Source organism: Hippocampus guttulatus, chromosome 8, assembly GCF_054856545.1.
Source record: "Hippocampus guttulatus isolate MCC_2025c chromosome 8, RoL_Hgut_1.0, whole genome shotgun sequence".
NCBI classification, from domain to species: domain Eukaryota; kingdom Metazoa; phylum Chordata; class Actinopteri; order Syngnathiformes; family Syngnathidae; genus Hippocampus; species Hippocampus guttulatus.
This window is the reverse complement of record NC_141268.1, coordinates 4,365,237-4,383,342: the sequence shown is the minus strand read 5'-3', so window position 1 is coordinate 4,383,342 and position 18,106 is coordinate 4,365,237. Positions and strand designations below refer to the sequence as shown.

Below are 18,106 nucleotides of genomic sequence, written 5' to 3'. Positions count from 1 at the left end.
TGTCCTGTAGTCGCTTGAGTTGTGTATACGTTTTAAAAAGAACCAACACGACAGCTCATTTGTTTTCTGTCGTTTTGCTCCGCTGCAGAAACTGCCGTGTGAACGCAAGTGGGGCTGCACCGACGCTGTGCCGGTGCTGACACGCTCAGCGGCTTTGTACGTGTGAACGCTCCACACAATTTGCTGCGGTGCAAAATATATCGCAACAAAATACATCGGTGCAGCGCCGGAGCAAATGTGTGCCGTGTGAACACCCCTTTAAACAATGAATGGAATTGTCACTGCTGTGGTTCATGTTTAATGATTAATATGGCGTTTGGAATGAAAACGTATTCACGCCTGCATGTTTTGGTTATTACCGGTGAACAAAGACGACTTGCTATTCGCTCTCCTCCTGGCAAAACTTAATTCACCATAGATCAATTTTAATGCCATTTAAAATGAATTTCAAACTTTACAAATCAGAGGCACACACCTTTATAGTAGAATAGACATCTGTCAGAGAGGACAAACCACCTCTTGTTCCACTGCTTCACTCCGCTACTGGCCTGGTGGGGACATACAGGCAATGATTATTATCACATCAGATCAAATCATTCTATAAACGTTGACATTGTAGCACCAATATTCTGTAAAATCTGTTTGAGGCACATACTGTGGTTGGAACTGTCAGTATAATCAAATACCAAAAAGAACCAATGACAGATTCTCTGCAGGAAAGGACAGTGATGGATTGGTGAAACTATTTCAGCTTAGACGGCATTTTAGTAGGCATTTCTAACTGCAAGTATGTGAAACAGAGGGCTCTTTTTTCGGGCCCAGCGCAAGTTTCGCGCAAAGCTCAGTCTAAATGTTGACAATTCGTGGAGGTTTCTTTATTTTGATATTTTCCTCGACTTGCACAGGTGGAAGAGGGCGTTTGCGTCATTGTGTGCCATTGTGGGAGGGAACAGAGCCGACTCGGCCAATCGAAGCAGCTCTCGTCATTCCCTTTAAAATCAGAGCAGTCAAAGGTGCACACAGTGCTTGACATTGCGGGATCAGAAATTGACTCACTGTGGTCTGAGTATGAGACTGGTGTGCACAAAGTGTGTTTATACACATAAACTTGAAGATCTCCCCCTTGTGGATGATGTCGTCAGCCATGCATGTGATGGGCAATTGGAGAAAACCCACACAGGCACACGAAGAACATGCAAACTCCACAAATAAAAGGCAAGGCCGGAATCGAACCTTGCACCTCTACACTGTGACCAGTCGTCCACCGTGCCGCTGCGCAAAATGACCAGTGAATGAAATACTGACAAGTGATTGGAAAACATACCTGCTTGTACAGCCATCCTGCTTTGCAGACTTCTGCTTTAGGATTCCTGCGCATCGAGTTGGAGCGCTTCCCAAATGTAGCTGTCTTTCTCGGCGTTCGGGACGTCTGCAAGTCAGGAGAAGAATTGAAAAGACTAAATGGCACATGTGTTCTACAGTTTCGCAATGCAGGACCACCTGGAGGATGTTGGGTGACAATGCAAATTCAAGACTAATTCCATCCATCCACTTTCTCTGATGGTTTGCCAAATTTGAGATGTGGGTGAGCTTGAGCTGATCTCAATTGACTTCAAGTCACACTCAGGAAACACCCACGACTGGTCGTGAGTCAATGGCAGGGCACAGGCATCTTTTCATGTACCGTATTGGCCCGAATATAAGACGGTGTTTTTTGCGTTGAAATAAGACTGAAAAAGTGGGGGTCGTCTTATATTCGGGGTCTAGACATTATACCCATTCACGACGCTAGATGGCGCCAGATATCATTGATGTAATTGCTGAACTTGACTCCCCAGGCTAAAGTGAACCCCGTCACGAAGAATAAAAATAAAAATAGCGGTAGCGCGAAGAAGAAAAATAAAAAATAGCGGTAAGAAAGAAAAGAGAAGAAAATAATAGAAGAGATAACAGAAAATGGAGAAACGTAGCGGCAATCTGGAGAAAAGTGGGTCGAAGATCGGCCAGGTTAACCGGCAGCTGAGGAGAAGTTATGATGTAATTTACATTTCAAAAACCAGAAGCCATTCATTTACGAATGTGATTGCACTTTAACTTACATATTTACATTTTCAAATATTAAGATTTTAATGAAGCAAAATAACATGCTTTTTCTCTCAAATATATTGTTATAATCATTTGCTTCAGATGTACTGTAATTATTTTCTCTATAAAAATTAATTTGGTGTTCAAAAAGTATTTTTTCAAACTTGAGTCTTGGAAAAAGAGGGGGTCACCTTATAATCAGGGCCGTCTTATATTTGGGCCAATACAGTATTATTGTTTTTTTTTGTTAAATGTAGGAGCAAAACAAAGTGCTTTGAGACAGGGGCAGAATGTCAAGAGTACGCCAGCTCTGGACAGGAAGCCTGAAGCCAAGATTAAAATCTCAAACCTCAGAAGTGTGAGTTAGATGTGTTAACCACTAGTTCACCATTCTGCCCATTCACAATTAGGTGTGATGGGCCTCAAAAAGGGCCTCAATATTTTGAGAACAATCATATATTTATTTGTGGGGTATGTACTTTGTTTTCACTGTGTATGGATGTGTTATTTCTTACCCGTGCACAAGGTTGGACTTCTTGAGACACTTCTGACACCATGTTTGTACTTTTAGTGTGATTGATCTTGATCTCAGCAGCAGTGTTCACTTTCCCTTTCATCATCGAATCACAGCTCCTGGAGGAGACAAAAAGCAATGATGTTGAGGTGTAGCGTGTCCTCATCTTGGGTGATATTTTTCATAAGCCTCTTCTTGAGTAACATTTTTCAAATGGTGTTGCAGCATCATATAAAGTTGCAAGATTCATCTTTCGTGATCACGTTTTCACAGTCGACGAGAGACATCAATCTGAGTCTTGTTTATAAGTCTTGGGCACCCACACAGCGCACTCTTGTCTGCAGTTTCAGTCCTTTTTTTGAGGCATGTTCATAATAAATGCCAGTGTCCTATCATCTGTGCTAACTTGAATTCTTAGTGATGCTTGTGGTAGTGCTGGGCTACCACATGGAAATGTCTCCAAAACCAAGGCCTTCATTACACTCACATTCAAGTCTGTCATACTGTGGAACCAGAAGCAAATGCAACAGAAGTACGTCTCATTCGGTTTGCCAGTGAACTACAATATGTATCTACTGTATGTACAGCAGGAGTGACCAAGTCTGGTCCTCGAGAGCAACCATCAAGTCTGTTTTCCATCTTTCCCTCCTCCAACACATAAGATTGAAATAATCAGTTCATCAGCAAGCTTTGCAGAACCTGATAATGATCCTGGTCATTTGTATTAGGTGTGTTGGAGGAGGGAAACATATGAAAGAGGATGGATATGGGCTCTCGAGGACAAGACTAGGATACCCCTGATGTACATCATGACATCACTCGTGTTGAGTGCAATATTAACCACTTTTACTGCACACACTTTGTTGTTTGAAGCAGTTATAGATGAAAGAGGAGCGAATCAAAGTGTCCTTTTCACCAGTGGATCAAAAACATCATGCTGAGAATGTGCACACATCTGCTACAAGCTAAGTTTGAAAGCAACAAGAAGCTGTAGCGTCCATTAACGAAAAGAGATTGGCTCTCATTTCCTGTCCCATGTAAATCCGCTTCAATTCCAAGCCGCGACTCCCAGTTCCACATACGCATCACTGTGATGGAATTAGCATGCTGAGAACTATGTGTAGAGTGTGTTTACTCACTGCAGATTGTTGTGTATTGGTGCAGATCCTTGTAGCTGGATTGTGTTCATTACTGGTCCAGCTGGTCTACTGGTGTCATGTTGACTGCAAACAGACAGATTCAAATTAAAATAAAAATGAGTATTTTATGAATACATTTCTCTGAACGGTGTATGTGCAAATATGGTCAACACCAAATGCTCACACATGACCATCATGACAATTACCAACAGAAATGAAAGTAGCCCAAGTCATAAGACGGATGGGCAAAGAGAGCAGGAAAAGATGTTAAAAAAACAACGAAATATGACAGAAAAGCTGGCATATAGACATATTGCAAAGGATAAAGGCTTAGCAGAATAGAGATGCTTCAACTTCTCGTATTTGTAGCTCATGTTCACCTACTTGACAAGATGATGGATTTAATGCCACTCTGGATCAATCGCTCCAAGCAAATGACATGCTGTGGACATTTCTGTCTGAAACATTTATTGTGGCCATTTACGGAGCCCAAAATACAACTACGGAGTGACGACCACCGTAGCAGTAAGAGTAAAACCTCTCCCCGGTTCGGCGCAGGAAAATGTGGTGGTTGAGGAGGTTTTGAAATACACTGGCTGACAGCGGATCAGATTGCTCTGAATGTTATGTATGACATTACTCTCTCTATGGATGATATACTTGCTGAAAGCAATACTACACCTGCCTGCACCAGGAGTAATTACCTACTTGATTTTAGGTTATCCCAATTTTTTTTTTTTTTTTTTACAGCATTTGCATGTGAATGTAATAGGTTGGCAATGAGCAGTTTGTGTTGGGGGTTGAAGTGTGGAGTTGTAAGTGTACGTGTGTGTGCTGGTTAACCTATAAACCTATATAGAGGCAGCTGCTGATTAAGTAGATGGGTGGATAAACACGCACAAGTCTCTTGTCTTTTCAGTACGAAAAGCTACCGGTAATTACAACTGCCAGATGTTCAGCAAAACAAGCCAGCTTCACTCCTGAGGAAAAGAAAATCATGCTACAGCATCATAATACTGAATCAAATTGTGTCGGGACAGCATGGTGGCCTCAGGGGTTCGAATGTTGGCTCCGGCCTGGCAGTGGGGAGTCTGTGGGTTCTCCCCATGCGAGCATGGGTTTTCTCCGGTGTCTTCACTTTCCACCTAACCTACTTGTAGACTTTGATGTGAATATAAGTGTCATTAGTTGGTTGCCAATGCAGCATGTGCCCTGGTGGGGGATAATCTGTCTTCTGTCTCTTGCCCAAAATTACCTGGAATCCGTTCTAGCTCACCTGGGACCCTAATGAAGACAAATTGTCTTGAAAATAGATGGATGACTGACCAGTGAAGAAGAAATAATAAACTCCAAAAAAAGAGTGGTGTAACCCTGGACATACAACTATCAAAACCTTCCTCTGCTGCAAGGACATCAAACTTTTGGTCGTAATTCTCGATTGCTTGTCAATAGAGTCTGAACACACCATTTTGGTTGAGGTTTGGAGTTGATGAGGTGATGTATTGGAAGGTAAAGGTATCTGTGTTTTGTTTTTTTTTTGCTTTAGTACATTTTTACGAACAGTTGAGTAACACACCCTGCAGTGTGTATGTAGCCATCGTTATCCATCCATTTTCAAAAGTGCTTATCCTGAAGAGGGTCGCGGGAGTTGCTGAAGCCTATCCCAGCTGACTTCAAGCAAAAGGAGGGTGAACCTCTGAACTGGTGGACATTCAGTCACAGGACACATGTGGCGATTAAAAAAAACACACACCCACATTCACACCATCACTGAGTGGGAAGCGATTCCACGCTGCCCACACACAAGTTGACGAGCGAACTTATCCTCACAAGGGTCGTAGGGTGTGCTGGAGCCTATCCCAGCTGTCTTGGACAGTAGGCGGGGGACACCCTGAACTGGTTGCCAGCCAATCGCAGGGCACACATAGACGAACAACCATCTGCGTTCACACTCACACGAGGGACAATTTAGAGTGTTCTATTAACCTGCCACGCATGTTTTTGGAATGTGGCAGGTAACCGGAGTACCCGGACAAAGACCCACGTAGGCACGGGGAGAACATGTAAACTCCACACAGGGAAGCCGGAGCCAGAATCGAACCCTGCATCTCTGCGCTGTGAAGCCGACACAGTAACCAGTCGACCATCGGGCCACCCTTGTTTTCCTTATGGTCTTAAAAATCTATCAAAAACAGCACACAGATTTAATTGAATTACAACAGTAAATAAATCTTTTGGCATGCAAATATATTGCAATGCAGTCAGGGGTGCATCATCTTGCTCAAGAGGACTGCACCTCAGTAATCTAACAGTCAAGTCCCGTCATGGGACTTAACTCCAAGCTACTTCTATAGGCTAGGATACGCTGATCAACTGCTAAGCCAAGAGATAAAACCCTTGGCACTCAACATGTCATGGCAGGAGTAATCATGAAGTCACAAAATGCAAAAGGCTAAACAACCAAGTTAAAATACTGTGATGTGCATTAGAAACTGGTTGCCAACAGGTCAGAAAACCAAGGATGACATCCACCATTCTCCAAACCGCTTATCCTTACTTAAGTGTCACAGATGTGCTCACCAGTCGACCACCATGGGGCCTAGTTTCCATTATGATTAAGCAAAATAATTGTTTTACAGTATATGTAAAAAAATCAAATAATAAATTAAAATAAAATGAAAAGCATGGTCAAGTATGGAAACATAATTGTATGAGTAGAACCGAAATTGAAAAGCTCACTATTCAATTTTGTTACTTTTACGACACATATCACAAAATCATTCAACTATTATTTATTGAAAGTATCTTCTCGTCATTAATTGAATGGCTAATGACTGGAGGACATTCTTTTTGAGATACAAATGAAAAATATTACCATAGTTCTTTTCATTGTTTTTAATTTTGAAAATTATTCACATCCCTGACTGTTTCAGGAAACTGGTCCTGGAAACCTTTGGCTTTTCGGAGCACATCCTTAAACATTCAATATGATATGAATGTAGAAATTGTATTTCTTTATTTATTTTCATGTATGGATTTTTTTTTGGGTGGTGGGGGGGCTGAAAATGTATATTATGGCCATCCATCCATCAACTTACTATATTTCTTGACCTTACTAGGGCCAGGGGTGAGCTGAAGCTTATCCCAGCTTACTTTGGCCAAGAGGCAAGGTACAGTTCGCATTTGTCGCCAAGCACATACAGTACACATGTAGACTGTTGCATGCGGCCATTATGGCCATTGAGAGGTTCTGAAGAAGAAGCAGAAGAGGTTCTGCTTCTTCTTCCAACCTGGTGTCACACCGGGTAACAATGAGCACTTAGGTGGAGAAGATATAGGAAGGTGGCGAGAATATGGAGGCTAGTGATGGGCAAATGAATCCTTCTGACTACTTGAAGTTTTCCATCCAACTGGTTCACAAAAGGTTCCGCTTCCTGAGGCTTTATGTGCCCCCCAGCCCACACCCCAGTGGTCAAAGCTTTAGATGCCACTTGAACTGTGTGATTGTTTATTTAGTTTTTTTTTTAGTCTCACAACAGTGTCCGCCTGAAAATAATATTTGAAATCAAAACACCAAAATTATGTCTGCTGGGGTTCATTTATATAAACCATTTATGAATAATGTGGGGTTTATGCTGTGGTACAAAATGGACAAATGGCATTCTATATTTATGTTCAAATTGGTGTTTTGCAAAAGACTGATATTGACTTTGATTGTGTGTTTAATTATACATGCTTTTGATGTATTGTCTTGGATTTATGCACCTTTACCTTACTGAAAAGGGATTGTCAGTTATTTTCTAAATTGAATTTTGATACAGTTTGCCAATATTGGGTTCTGTTAGGTGTCACTGGCCCTCGAAATCAAACGTGTTTGATTTAGGGGGGAAAAAAAGAGGTCATAACTCCAAAAACGATTGGATGTGTTTCTGTGAGTCACATGAATTTCCCTTGTTCATGAACTGTGCCGACACGGACAGTGACGTTTCAATGATGTCATTTCCAGATAAACTGTACGCGACTCAGAAATTCTATCCTGGATTTCTCAACACACGCTTAAAGGCCGCAGCATATTCAGATCCACCGCTAGTGGAGGTGTGCCTTTACCTTTCAAAGACACGGCACATGACACAAAGGTAATGTCGAGGGCAATCTTTTTTGTTGGCTAACGCATCTCTTTTCTCCACAGCTGCCCGATTCCATGCATGACAATCATGCTGGAACCTTTCTGGTTTTAGTTGATTGTTTTAGTTTGGGCTGGTGACCACCGGTAGCCCCATTCATTTGTTGTTTGTTAATCAAGATTTTTGCCTTTCCGAAGGTGATGGGAACAACACTGGATAGGACAACCTTCAATTTGGGTTGGTCCAGTGTTGGCCACACATTTTTTTTCCTTTTGGTCTGAGTTTCCAGTCCTTTTTGTTTGTTTGTTTAAACTTATTCTTGGTTGGGCAAAATAAAGATTGTGGCATTTGACCACACTCCTTCTTGTCCCTGCCATCCTTTCGACCTTGTATGTTCCTGTCTCTGAATGAGCCAAAGAGGCCGTGACATAGACAAACAACCAGTCACCACGTTGACATCTATGAGCAATTGAAATTCTTCATTTCATCGACCATCCATGCTTTTTAGGTATGTGGAAAGAAGCCAAAGAACCCTGAGAAAACCAATGCAAACGAGCAAACTTCACACAGGAAGGGCGAAGTCAACGATCGAGCACAGCACCTCCCAACTGTGAAGCACATGTGCTACGCACTTTGTCACCACATTCCCAGTGTAAAAATAATGATATAACATATCATATAAATATACATATATGTATATTACATATGGAAATTTTCAAGTACGTTATCTAGCTAGCTAGCTAGATAGCCAGAGAGATACACACACACACACACACACACACACACACACACACACACACACACACACACACACACACACACAAACCTCACTAACAGGACCCTTGCCAGTGTTATCGCGACCCACTAGAGGAGGAGATTGAGCGACAGTAGGTCACCACAGAGCCACATGACTCACAAATTCATTTACTAAGATGTTTTCTATAGGTCACGCTACATAATGCACACCAGCCATAGACAAAGAGCTTATCATGCAATGTTTTTGATTGCTACTGCATTGCAGTCATCTCTGACCTACAAGCATTTGGCCATTCACTCCTCTGTCAACCTCTCCTCATCTCCTTTCTCCTCTCCCACATCCCGTCTCAACCCCAGCCCCGAGTGTTCCCGCCTCCATTGTGTCTCCACCTACCTGATTCTCCTGTCCACACGGAACTTCAACATCCTTCCTTGGATCACTCATTTACAAACAGTATGGGAGACAGCACCAACAGATGGACAGAGAGATGACAGATGCAGAAAGGGGGAGAGCTGCTGAAAAGATGGAGAAGGGGAGGTAGTCACATTGCTGGAGGAGGGTGGCTCTTTCTCCTTCAGACCGCATGCCTCTCCCTCTTGCAGCTTGTTTCCTCACCTGTCTCACCCTCTCCTTTCTCTCTCTTTTGCCCCCTCCTTTCCTTCTGTCACACAAACACACACGAGCACACACATACACACTCCCTGCCTTCTGGCAAAGAAATGCAGCATTCAGCTTATTCATTCCTGCTGTAGATGATACAGTACATGCTCTATTACAGCCTCTTTCTCTTTGAGTTAATGTATTTTGCTCTCATTGATGGCTCTCTGGCTGTGCACTGGAAAAATGGAGTGCTATTTACTAAAAAGTAATATTTTTCACTTCGAAATCCTTCACTCAGAAATTTTGAGTCAATTTTACTTGCACAGTAGTAGTTTATACAAAAAAAAAATGTTCAAGTTGAGTGACTGCCACTCATCACCAGTGTCATGCCACTCCTGGCTGTCTCCCAATCTAAAAGTTGTGGGTTTGTTCCTCAACCTTTGAGTGCCTTTTTTTTTTTTAATTAAATACAAAGTCAGTAACATGTAGTCAAAAATGGATCCGCTTATCCTCACAAGGGTCGCGGGGCATGCTGGAGCCTATCCCAGCCATCTTCAGGCAGTAGGCGGCGTATACCCTAAACCGATTGCCAGCCAACTGCAGGGCACACATAGACAAACAACCATCTGCGCTCACACTCACACTAAGTGACAATTTAGAATGTTCCATTCATCTGCCATGCATGTTTTTGGAATGTGTGAGGAAACCGGAGCACCCAGAGAAATCCACACAGGCACGGGGAGAACATACAAACTCCACACAGGAATACCAGAGCCGGAATTGAACCCTGTACCTCTGCACTGTGAGGTTGACGCGCTAACCACTTGACAACTTGGGGGAAGCGCATATACATACATAAATATATATATATGGGCTACTGGAACAAAGCGGAGATGGGCGAGATGCGATAACATGGCTCTGTTGGAATGCTTCTACTCAAGCAACCCTAGTCAGAGGGGTTACATGCAGAGAATGTGGGCTAAATGGTTACTTCGAAATCCACAGTCACGGTTGACCACGAAACAACGAGTAGCTCAGTGTTCCAACATCCACAAACGGCAACTGCTGTCACAACTTGAGATTGATGAGGTACAACGCAGGTTCCATGGTGAAGGTCCCAGGCTGCCAGATAAGAGGAGGAGGTCATACCAGAGATTGGGAGGCAAGCCCCAATGAATGCAGATGATGAGATTGGGAGGCCAGCCCCAATGAATGAAATGCTGAGCGAGGCAGCAACTGACCTGAAAGCTAAGATCATGGCGAGAATGAAAGCTGGGCAACCTAGAAACCGATTACAACGGCTATGTGAAGTACCACCTGAAAGTCTCATGGAAAGTGTGAATGCAGCACTGAGGGTGATCCCTACCGTAACGATCACGGAAGCCAATGAGCTGATGTACGCTTCAGCATCAGTGATCCTAGAGATGCTTGGCTATAAGAGCAACCAAGGAAGCCATGAGTTACCCACCATGGAAAAGACGGTTGGAGGCGAAGATCAAGGCGGCTCGGAAAGATGTGAGTCAATTGACGGAGGCCCAGAGAGGTGTGATGAAAAGGCCGATACCCGAGAGGTACATCCAGATGACCATACCTGAAGCACTCGAAACTGCCAAACAAAGGCTCCAAGCCTTGTCCAGCCGCCTAAAGCAGTACACGAAAAGAGAATGAGGCCAGACGAATAAACAGGCTGTTCGCAACACAACCTGCAAAAGTGTACGCTCAGTGGCAGGGTCCTAACAACAGAGCTGACCCACCAAGACTGGAAACTGAAAGTTACTGGAAAGGCATATGGGAGAAGGAGGTCGCACATAACAGCAGTGAACAATGGCTGGTCACTCTGAGAGAGGAGCACAGCAACCTCCCTGAACAGAACCCAGTTACCATAACAGTGGCAGACATACAGGAAAGAGTCCCAGATATGAAGAACTGGACAGCACCAGGCCCGGACATGGTCCACACCTACAGGCTAAAGGAACTCACAGCACTCCATGAGCGCCTAGCAGCACAAATGAACCAGCTGCTGAGGGATGGGACTCACCCAGGATGGCTAACCGAAGGGCAAACGATCCTGATCATGAAGGATCCCTCAACGGGTGCAGTCCCATCCAACTATCGGCCAATAACCTGTCTCTCCGCAACATGGAAGCTCATGTCAGGCATCATTGCGGCTAAGATAAGTGGACACATGAATCAATACATGAGCGAAGCACAGAAGGGCATTGGTAGAGATACCAGAGGAGCCAACATCAGCTCCTGGTTGACAGAACAGTCGCACAAGACTACAGGTCCCGACATACCAACCTGTGCACAGCCTGGATTGATTACAAGAAAGCCTATGACTCAATGCCACATACATGGATCACTGAATGCTTGGAGTTGTATAAGGTGAACAGGACCCTAAGAGCCTTCATTGCGAACTCGATGAGGATGTGGAAAACCACACTTGAAACCAATGGCAAGCCACTTACCCAAGTGTCCATCAAATGTGGCATATACCAAGGTGATGCACTCTCCCCACTGCTGTTCTGCATAGGACTGAACCCCCTAAGCCAAGTAATCACCAAGACAGGCCATGGATACTGCCTCAGAAATGGAGCTACGATCAGTCACCTCCTCTGCATGGATGACATAAACCTGTATGCTAAGAGCGAAAGGGACATAGACTCCCTGGTCCACAAAACCAGGATCTACAGCAGCGACATCGGGATGTCATTTGGGCTTGAGAAATGTCGTCGGATGGTGACTAAGAGAGGAAAGGTAGTCCGCACTGAAGGGGTCTCACTCCCTGAAGAAACAATAGCAGACATTGAGGACAGCTACAAGTACCTCGGTATACCACAAGCCAATGGCAACCTCGAACTGGCAACAAGGAAAGCGGCTACTTCCAAATACCTCCAGCGAGTGAGGTAAGTCCTAAGAAGCCAGATCAATGGCAAGAATAAGACCCGGGCAATAAACAGCTAGGCCCTGCCAGTGATCAGATACCCTGCAGGAATAATAAGGTGGCCAAAGGAAGAGATTCAGACCACGGACTTTAAGACCCAAAAGCTCCTAACCATGCATGGAGGGTTCCATCCCAAATCCAGCACCCTGAGACTGTACGCAAGCCGAAAGGAAGGAGGCCGGGGACTCGTGAGTGTGAGAGCCGCTGTCCAGGATGAAACATCCAAGCTTCATGAATACATCAAGGACAAGACTCCAACGGATGACGTACTCAGAGAATGTCTCAGACAATGGGGAACAGAGGATGAGGCGCTTGGAAGAGGGACCATCATGGGAGGACAAGCCCCTACACGGGATGTACCACTGGACCATAACTGAAGTGGCTGATCTCAATAAGTCCTATCAGTGGCTAGAGAGGGCTGGACTGAAGGACGGCACAAAGGCACTCATCCTGGCTGCTCAGGAGCAGGCCCTGAGCACCAGAGCCATTGAGGCCCAGATATACCACACCAGACAAGACCCAAGGTGTAGGTTGTGCAAAGAGGCACCTGAGACAATCCAACACATATCGCGGTCCCAAGTGATGGAAACATCAGAAAGAAGGAACACGAGAAACTCGAGAAATACCAAGGGCTCAGAGAGGAGCTGGAGAGAGCCTGGAAGATAAAGGTGACAGTCGTGCCTGTGGTGGTCGGAGCACTCGGGGCAGTGACCCCCAAACTAGATGAGTGGTTGCAACAGATCCCGGGAACAACATCGGACATCTCAGTCCAGAAATGTGCAGTGCTGGGAACAGCAAGGATACTGCGCAGAACCCTCGAGCTTCCTGGCCTCTGGTAGAGGACCCGAGCTGAATGAGGGACGGACACCACCGAGGGGGGCTTGAGACGAGGATTATTATTATTATTTTTTTTTATATGAAGACAAGATGAGAGACAAAGCATCACACTGTCTAGCATGTCTACTCTGTGTCTATGGTTACTAATGCATACTGTCTCCATTATTCTGAAACACAAACTGTTACATCTACAGCACGGTGTCAAACTCTAGGCCCGGGAGCCAGATCCGGCCCGCCACATACTTTTATGTGGCCCGCGAAAGCAAATCATATGTGTCAACTTCCATGATCCTTGCTTAAATTTGGACCGAAATGTCAAATTGTCATGTGTAATAAAAAACAATGAGATTTTACAAAATTTTTTTTACCCTGTTTACACTCACTTGGACAGTAATTGAACAAACAACAAACAAACAGTTGACTGATTTCAAAACTAGTAATCCATCAATTTGATTTGTTCTGTCCAAGTCATAATACGATGTGATGATGAAACATTTATTCGGTTTCACTGTCGTAATGGCCCTCCGAGGGAAGACGTAACTCCAAAGTGGCATGCGACAAAAATTAGTTTGTCACCCCTGATCTACAATGTTATCTGTGCCACTGGAAAGTGTTTGCCTCCGTTGCTACGTTTTGGGAAACTAACTCAGCATCCATTTTTGCAAACTTTTAGCAAAACAAGTCACAAATGATTACTTAGGAAACTAATGTGAAATGCAAGTTGTGGGAATAAATTAGTCTCTAAGGAATCTGGAACTGTTCATCATCAGGAGAGATGCCATGTTCTCTCTTTGAGGAATGAAACAGATAAAGGAGGACATTCACATGTGTATCTCTTATCATTAGAATAGAGGCAGCAGTCACGATCTCCAGATCTTCCCTATCACCTGATCCAAGTTCAGCCTCAGCATCATGTGATGTCTCTGGAAGGCTTCTTTTAACAGACTCATATGGCTTTGGGCATGTGCCCAGCTCAGACTTGCTGTATTTATGCAAACAGACCTTTACTTCTCTGCTTGAACGAGGCTTTGTAATTTGAGGTAAGAGATCTCCAGAGAGAGAGAGAGAGAAAGAGAGAGAAACGCAACAAAAAGTTCTTCAAAAACATTTCCTCCAGCTTAATTAGTTGCTGATAGTGCAGCAAGTAAACATGCAGGATATTGAACTCCAGTATCCTCTAAATTATCTCTCTTCTCTTGTGTACTCTGGGAACATAATTGCCTCTTGGAAAAGTGTTCTATAAATGTGATGCATTTCTAAAATTCCTCTTCTTTTTCTTGTTCTTCTTCTTATTATTATTATTATCATTACAGTAATCCCCCTCCATCGCAGGGGTTTTGTGACAAACCACCCCTGTGACAAATGACATCAGCGATATAGAAATAAACATTTTAAATACTTCCTAGGAATGTTTTTGGAGTGTTTATGGCACTTGTTTAAAGGTCATTAGACACACATTTATAATAACACTAGCATATTTAAAAACATAAGTTAATGAGAAAAAGCAAGAGTAAAGGATAACACAAAAATATTGCACAAACAGATCCCCCTCAGTGTATGCAGTGAGCAAATGCAGATGTATCATCAGCAGATTTAAAGTAGATAGATGTATCATCTCACAACATACATCAATAGTCCTTCCCAAAGAGTAAAATAATAAATAAAATAAGTCAATTTGTCCCAGTGTGGGACAAATAAATGATATCTTATCTTATCTTAAAACAAAAATATACAAGCAAGGTATATCCTTAACTAACGAACATAAAAAAAAAAGATGTTGAAGCAGTTGACGGTGGTGGCTTGAATGCTGTGATTACTTTACATGGACCTGGTGTTTTTGGATACCCAACTTTTAGTGTATAAGATCAGCTTCCAATTTCCTGCCTGTTTACTGCTTCACAGTGAGCCTCGGAAACCTCTGATTCCATCTTCATAAGGTCCAACTTGTCACCAATTCTATGGTAAGCACCCTTTTGGTTTTTTCCATTTCACTATAGTCAGTGGTTTGACACGTAACAAATTTATACTTACTGTCCCAAAATCAGAGCAGAATGTGTGTGTACAGCACGTGGGCTCAAGTAAACAGTGGCTTGTAGAGCACCACCGTCACCCTGAGCCTTTTGTGGTACACCCTGTGGCAAAACTACGGGACCAGGCTCGGTTTGTTGATTGCATCAGAGAAAAAAAAAAGAAGCGGGCAAATCTGGAATTAATGGACTTTGCTTGGTGCGAGCAGGCATTTGGAGTTCCAGCCTGGCACCACTATTTCGATGGATTTTGTTCATTAAAAACATATACATTAAAAAAGTATCTATATACTGTATATATACACAATCTTTTTTTAACTTAAAACGTTTGTACATGGGCGGCCCGGTAGTCCAGTGGTTAGCACGTCGACTTCACAGTGCAGAGGTACTGGGTTCAATTCCGGCTCCGGCCTCCCTGTGTGGAGTTTGCATGTTCTCCCCGGGCCTGCGTGGGTTTTCTCCGGGTACTCCGGTTTCCTCCCACATTCCAAAAACATGCATGGCAGGCTGATTGAACTCTCTAAAATTGTCCCTAGGTGTGAATGTGAGCGTGGATGGTTGTTTGTCTCTGTGTGCCTTGCGATTGGCTGGCAACCGATTCAGGGTGTCCCCCGCCTACTGCCCGAAGACAGCTGGGATAGGCTCCAGCACCCCCCGCGACCCTAGTGAGGATTGAGCGGTTCGGAAAATGGATGGATGGACGTTTGTACATTTTTACAAACTTTCAAGATTTAGGCTACATTCACACTGTAGAGCGTGACGCCCAATTTAGAGTTTTTGCTTAATCTATTATTTTTATGTACAAAATTGCTAAATCAAATGCGTCTTCTGATGTGAATGTAACATGTCCGTGATGTGACACACATGCGCACAGATGATGATGTTGAGTGACGTGCATCAAACGACGTCATGTGGCGCATTGTTTACTATTGTTAATATGACCCCACAAGTATGAGCTCATTTTATCATCTCATATCCTCAAAGTAGTGAGGCTGGAGGAGGTAGAAATATTTTGGAGATATGAGGCAACACCTCTCTATCTATGCATTTAATGGAGATATCTAGTAGTTGTGATGTCACACCATTGACATGGATTATAAATGAATCGTCTCTGTGGCTTGATTACTACTTTTACCACAAATGTCAACTTTATGTTTCATGTTTCAAGTGGGACGAAATTAAAATCAAATGCAAAGTCAACACTACTGTGATTGTCATTAGTCTCCCTCCACTCTCCACTTAACCATGCGGGATGCATATTTGACTTTTGATAACGTACAGGTCTGATGTGAATGGATGAGTGTTCATACTGCAGATACATCACGCAGATATCTGATTTATATCCTGAAATGAAAGAAATCAGATCTGACAAACAACGTGACAGTACTGTTCACCCCCCCCCCCCCCCCAGTTATTTTTGGGCAAGTGACAGCTACCATCAATGCATATTCCCGGGATGAATTTAGTTCCCAGCCTTTCCCTAATGATAACTTTTGGTGCTGTACATAGTCAGGCAATGTTGTGGTGGATGCTGCATGCTGAACTAGTGAGCTAGCTACGGAGATAGTCTCTTCGCTTGCTGCCGTGCGAGGTGGCAGCAAACTCACGGCATAAGTCACACATGAGTTGCCATGACCACTTCTACTTCTTCTTCTAGTTCTTCTTTGTCTGCTTCTTACACTGTTAACCACTAGATGGTGGCACACTATTTGGTTTGACACAGTGTAAATTTGAAAGAAGAACAAACACAAGTACAGTTACCTTCATTATAACGGATCCGAAACAATGGACTCCAGTCTTAATGTACATTTCATGTAATATATTGCAGGCTCTCTTGACTATTAATTTCTCTGAGGGCGTTCATCGTCATCATGGGGCCCAAAGCTTCACTTATGCCTTGGAGGTGCTCTGGCCACATGCAGGCCCGTGCCTGGCCTTGACACAGTTGAGGTAAATATTATCTGGCAAGTGCAATTAAAGCAGATTTTTCCTCAAAATCACCTGCTGTTCTGTTTTCAGAAATACTCAGCAGTAGGGCGAATGACACAGACAACAGACGTCTGTCCCAGTTGGCAAATTCAACTGATTTCCACATTGAGTTGATTCAAGATGGCATGGTGCCATGAGAGGATGCATGCTGTCCTCTGGTGGGAAAAACTAGCACTCACACATTCTCTTTTATTTTATGAATATGTAGCGTAGGCAACCAGTTCAGGGTGTCCCATGCCTACTGCCCAAAGGAAGTTGGGATCGGTTCCAGCATGCCCGCGACCCTCGTGGGGATACGCGGATTAGAAAATGGATGGATGGAAAACATAGGGTACCTGTCCTACCGACTCTTATCCATCCATCCATCCATCTACAGTAGTTATTATTTATTTGTTGAAATATAGTTAGGGCTGGAGTTTGTACAAATAGAATGAATGTCTTACTGCTGTCCCTGTTCTTAAATGACCAAAAAAATGTTTTATTTATTCATGTTTTATTGATTCAACAAAGCTACAATGCACCTGGGGTGTATTCACAGTGCTGCACTTTTTCCACTTTTCATTATGTTCAAACATCATTCCAGAGTGGAAAATATTCTTCCTCAAAATGATCCACACCACATCCCATGATGACAATGCGAAGTTTGTTTGTTTTTTATTTGTTTGTTTTTTTGTAATTTTTGAAAACTTAACCAAAAAAAAAGAAGTAAGAAATCACATGTACATAAGTATTCACAGCCTTTGCCACCAAGAGCATCATGTTTCCACTGATCATTCTTGAGAGTTTAATTCAGCTTTGAGTCCTCTTGTGGAAAATTCAGTTGATTGGACATGATTTGGAAAGGCACACGCCTGTGTATATAAGGTCTCACAGGTAACACTGTATGTCAGACCACAAACGAAGCATGAAGTCAAAGAATAGTCAATAGAACTCCGAGACAGGATTGTCTCAGGGCACACATCTGGGAAAGGTACAGAATATTTTCTGCTGCTTTTGAGGTAATAATGAGCGCAGTGGCCTTCATCATCCGTAAATGGAAGAAGTTCTGAACCACCAGGACTCTTCCAACATTTGCTGGGGAAGGGCTTTG

General features: G+C 43.4%; 2 protein-coding genes across 5 annotated transcripts in view; one reads left to right on the top strand and one right to left on the bottom strand.

The window, feature by feature from the left end:
• plekha6 (pleckstrin homology domain containing A6) overlaps positions 1-9,358 on the bottom strand; it is a 70,013-nt gene extending 60,655 nt beyond the window's left edge. The window contains exons 1-5 of one of the 4 annotated variants that reach the window (XM_086117789.1): positions 9,013-9,358; positions 3,739-3,822; positions 2,601-2,718; positions 1,325-1,429; positions 476-548 (exon numbers count right to left, since the gene is read on the bottom strand). In XM_086117789.1, the coding sequence (XP_085973915.1) occupies positions 476-548; positions 1,325-1,429; positions 2,601-2,718; positions 3,739-3,822; positions 9,013-9,044 (412 nt within the window). In that variant the 5' untranslated portion in view covers positions 9,045-9,358. The remainder of the gene's footprint in view (positions 1-475; positions 549-1,324; positions 1,430-2,600; positions 2,719-3,738; positions 3,823-9,012) is intronic. The other 3 variants (XM_086117782.1, XM_086117784.1, XM_086117783.1) reach the window with 3 other exon arrangements.
• Positions 1-18,106, top strand: part of LOC147200888 (uncharacterized) — a 46,218-nt gene that overhangs the window by 1,108 nt on the left and 27,004 nt on the right. The gene's annotated exons all lie outside the window — the stretch shown is intronic.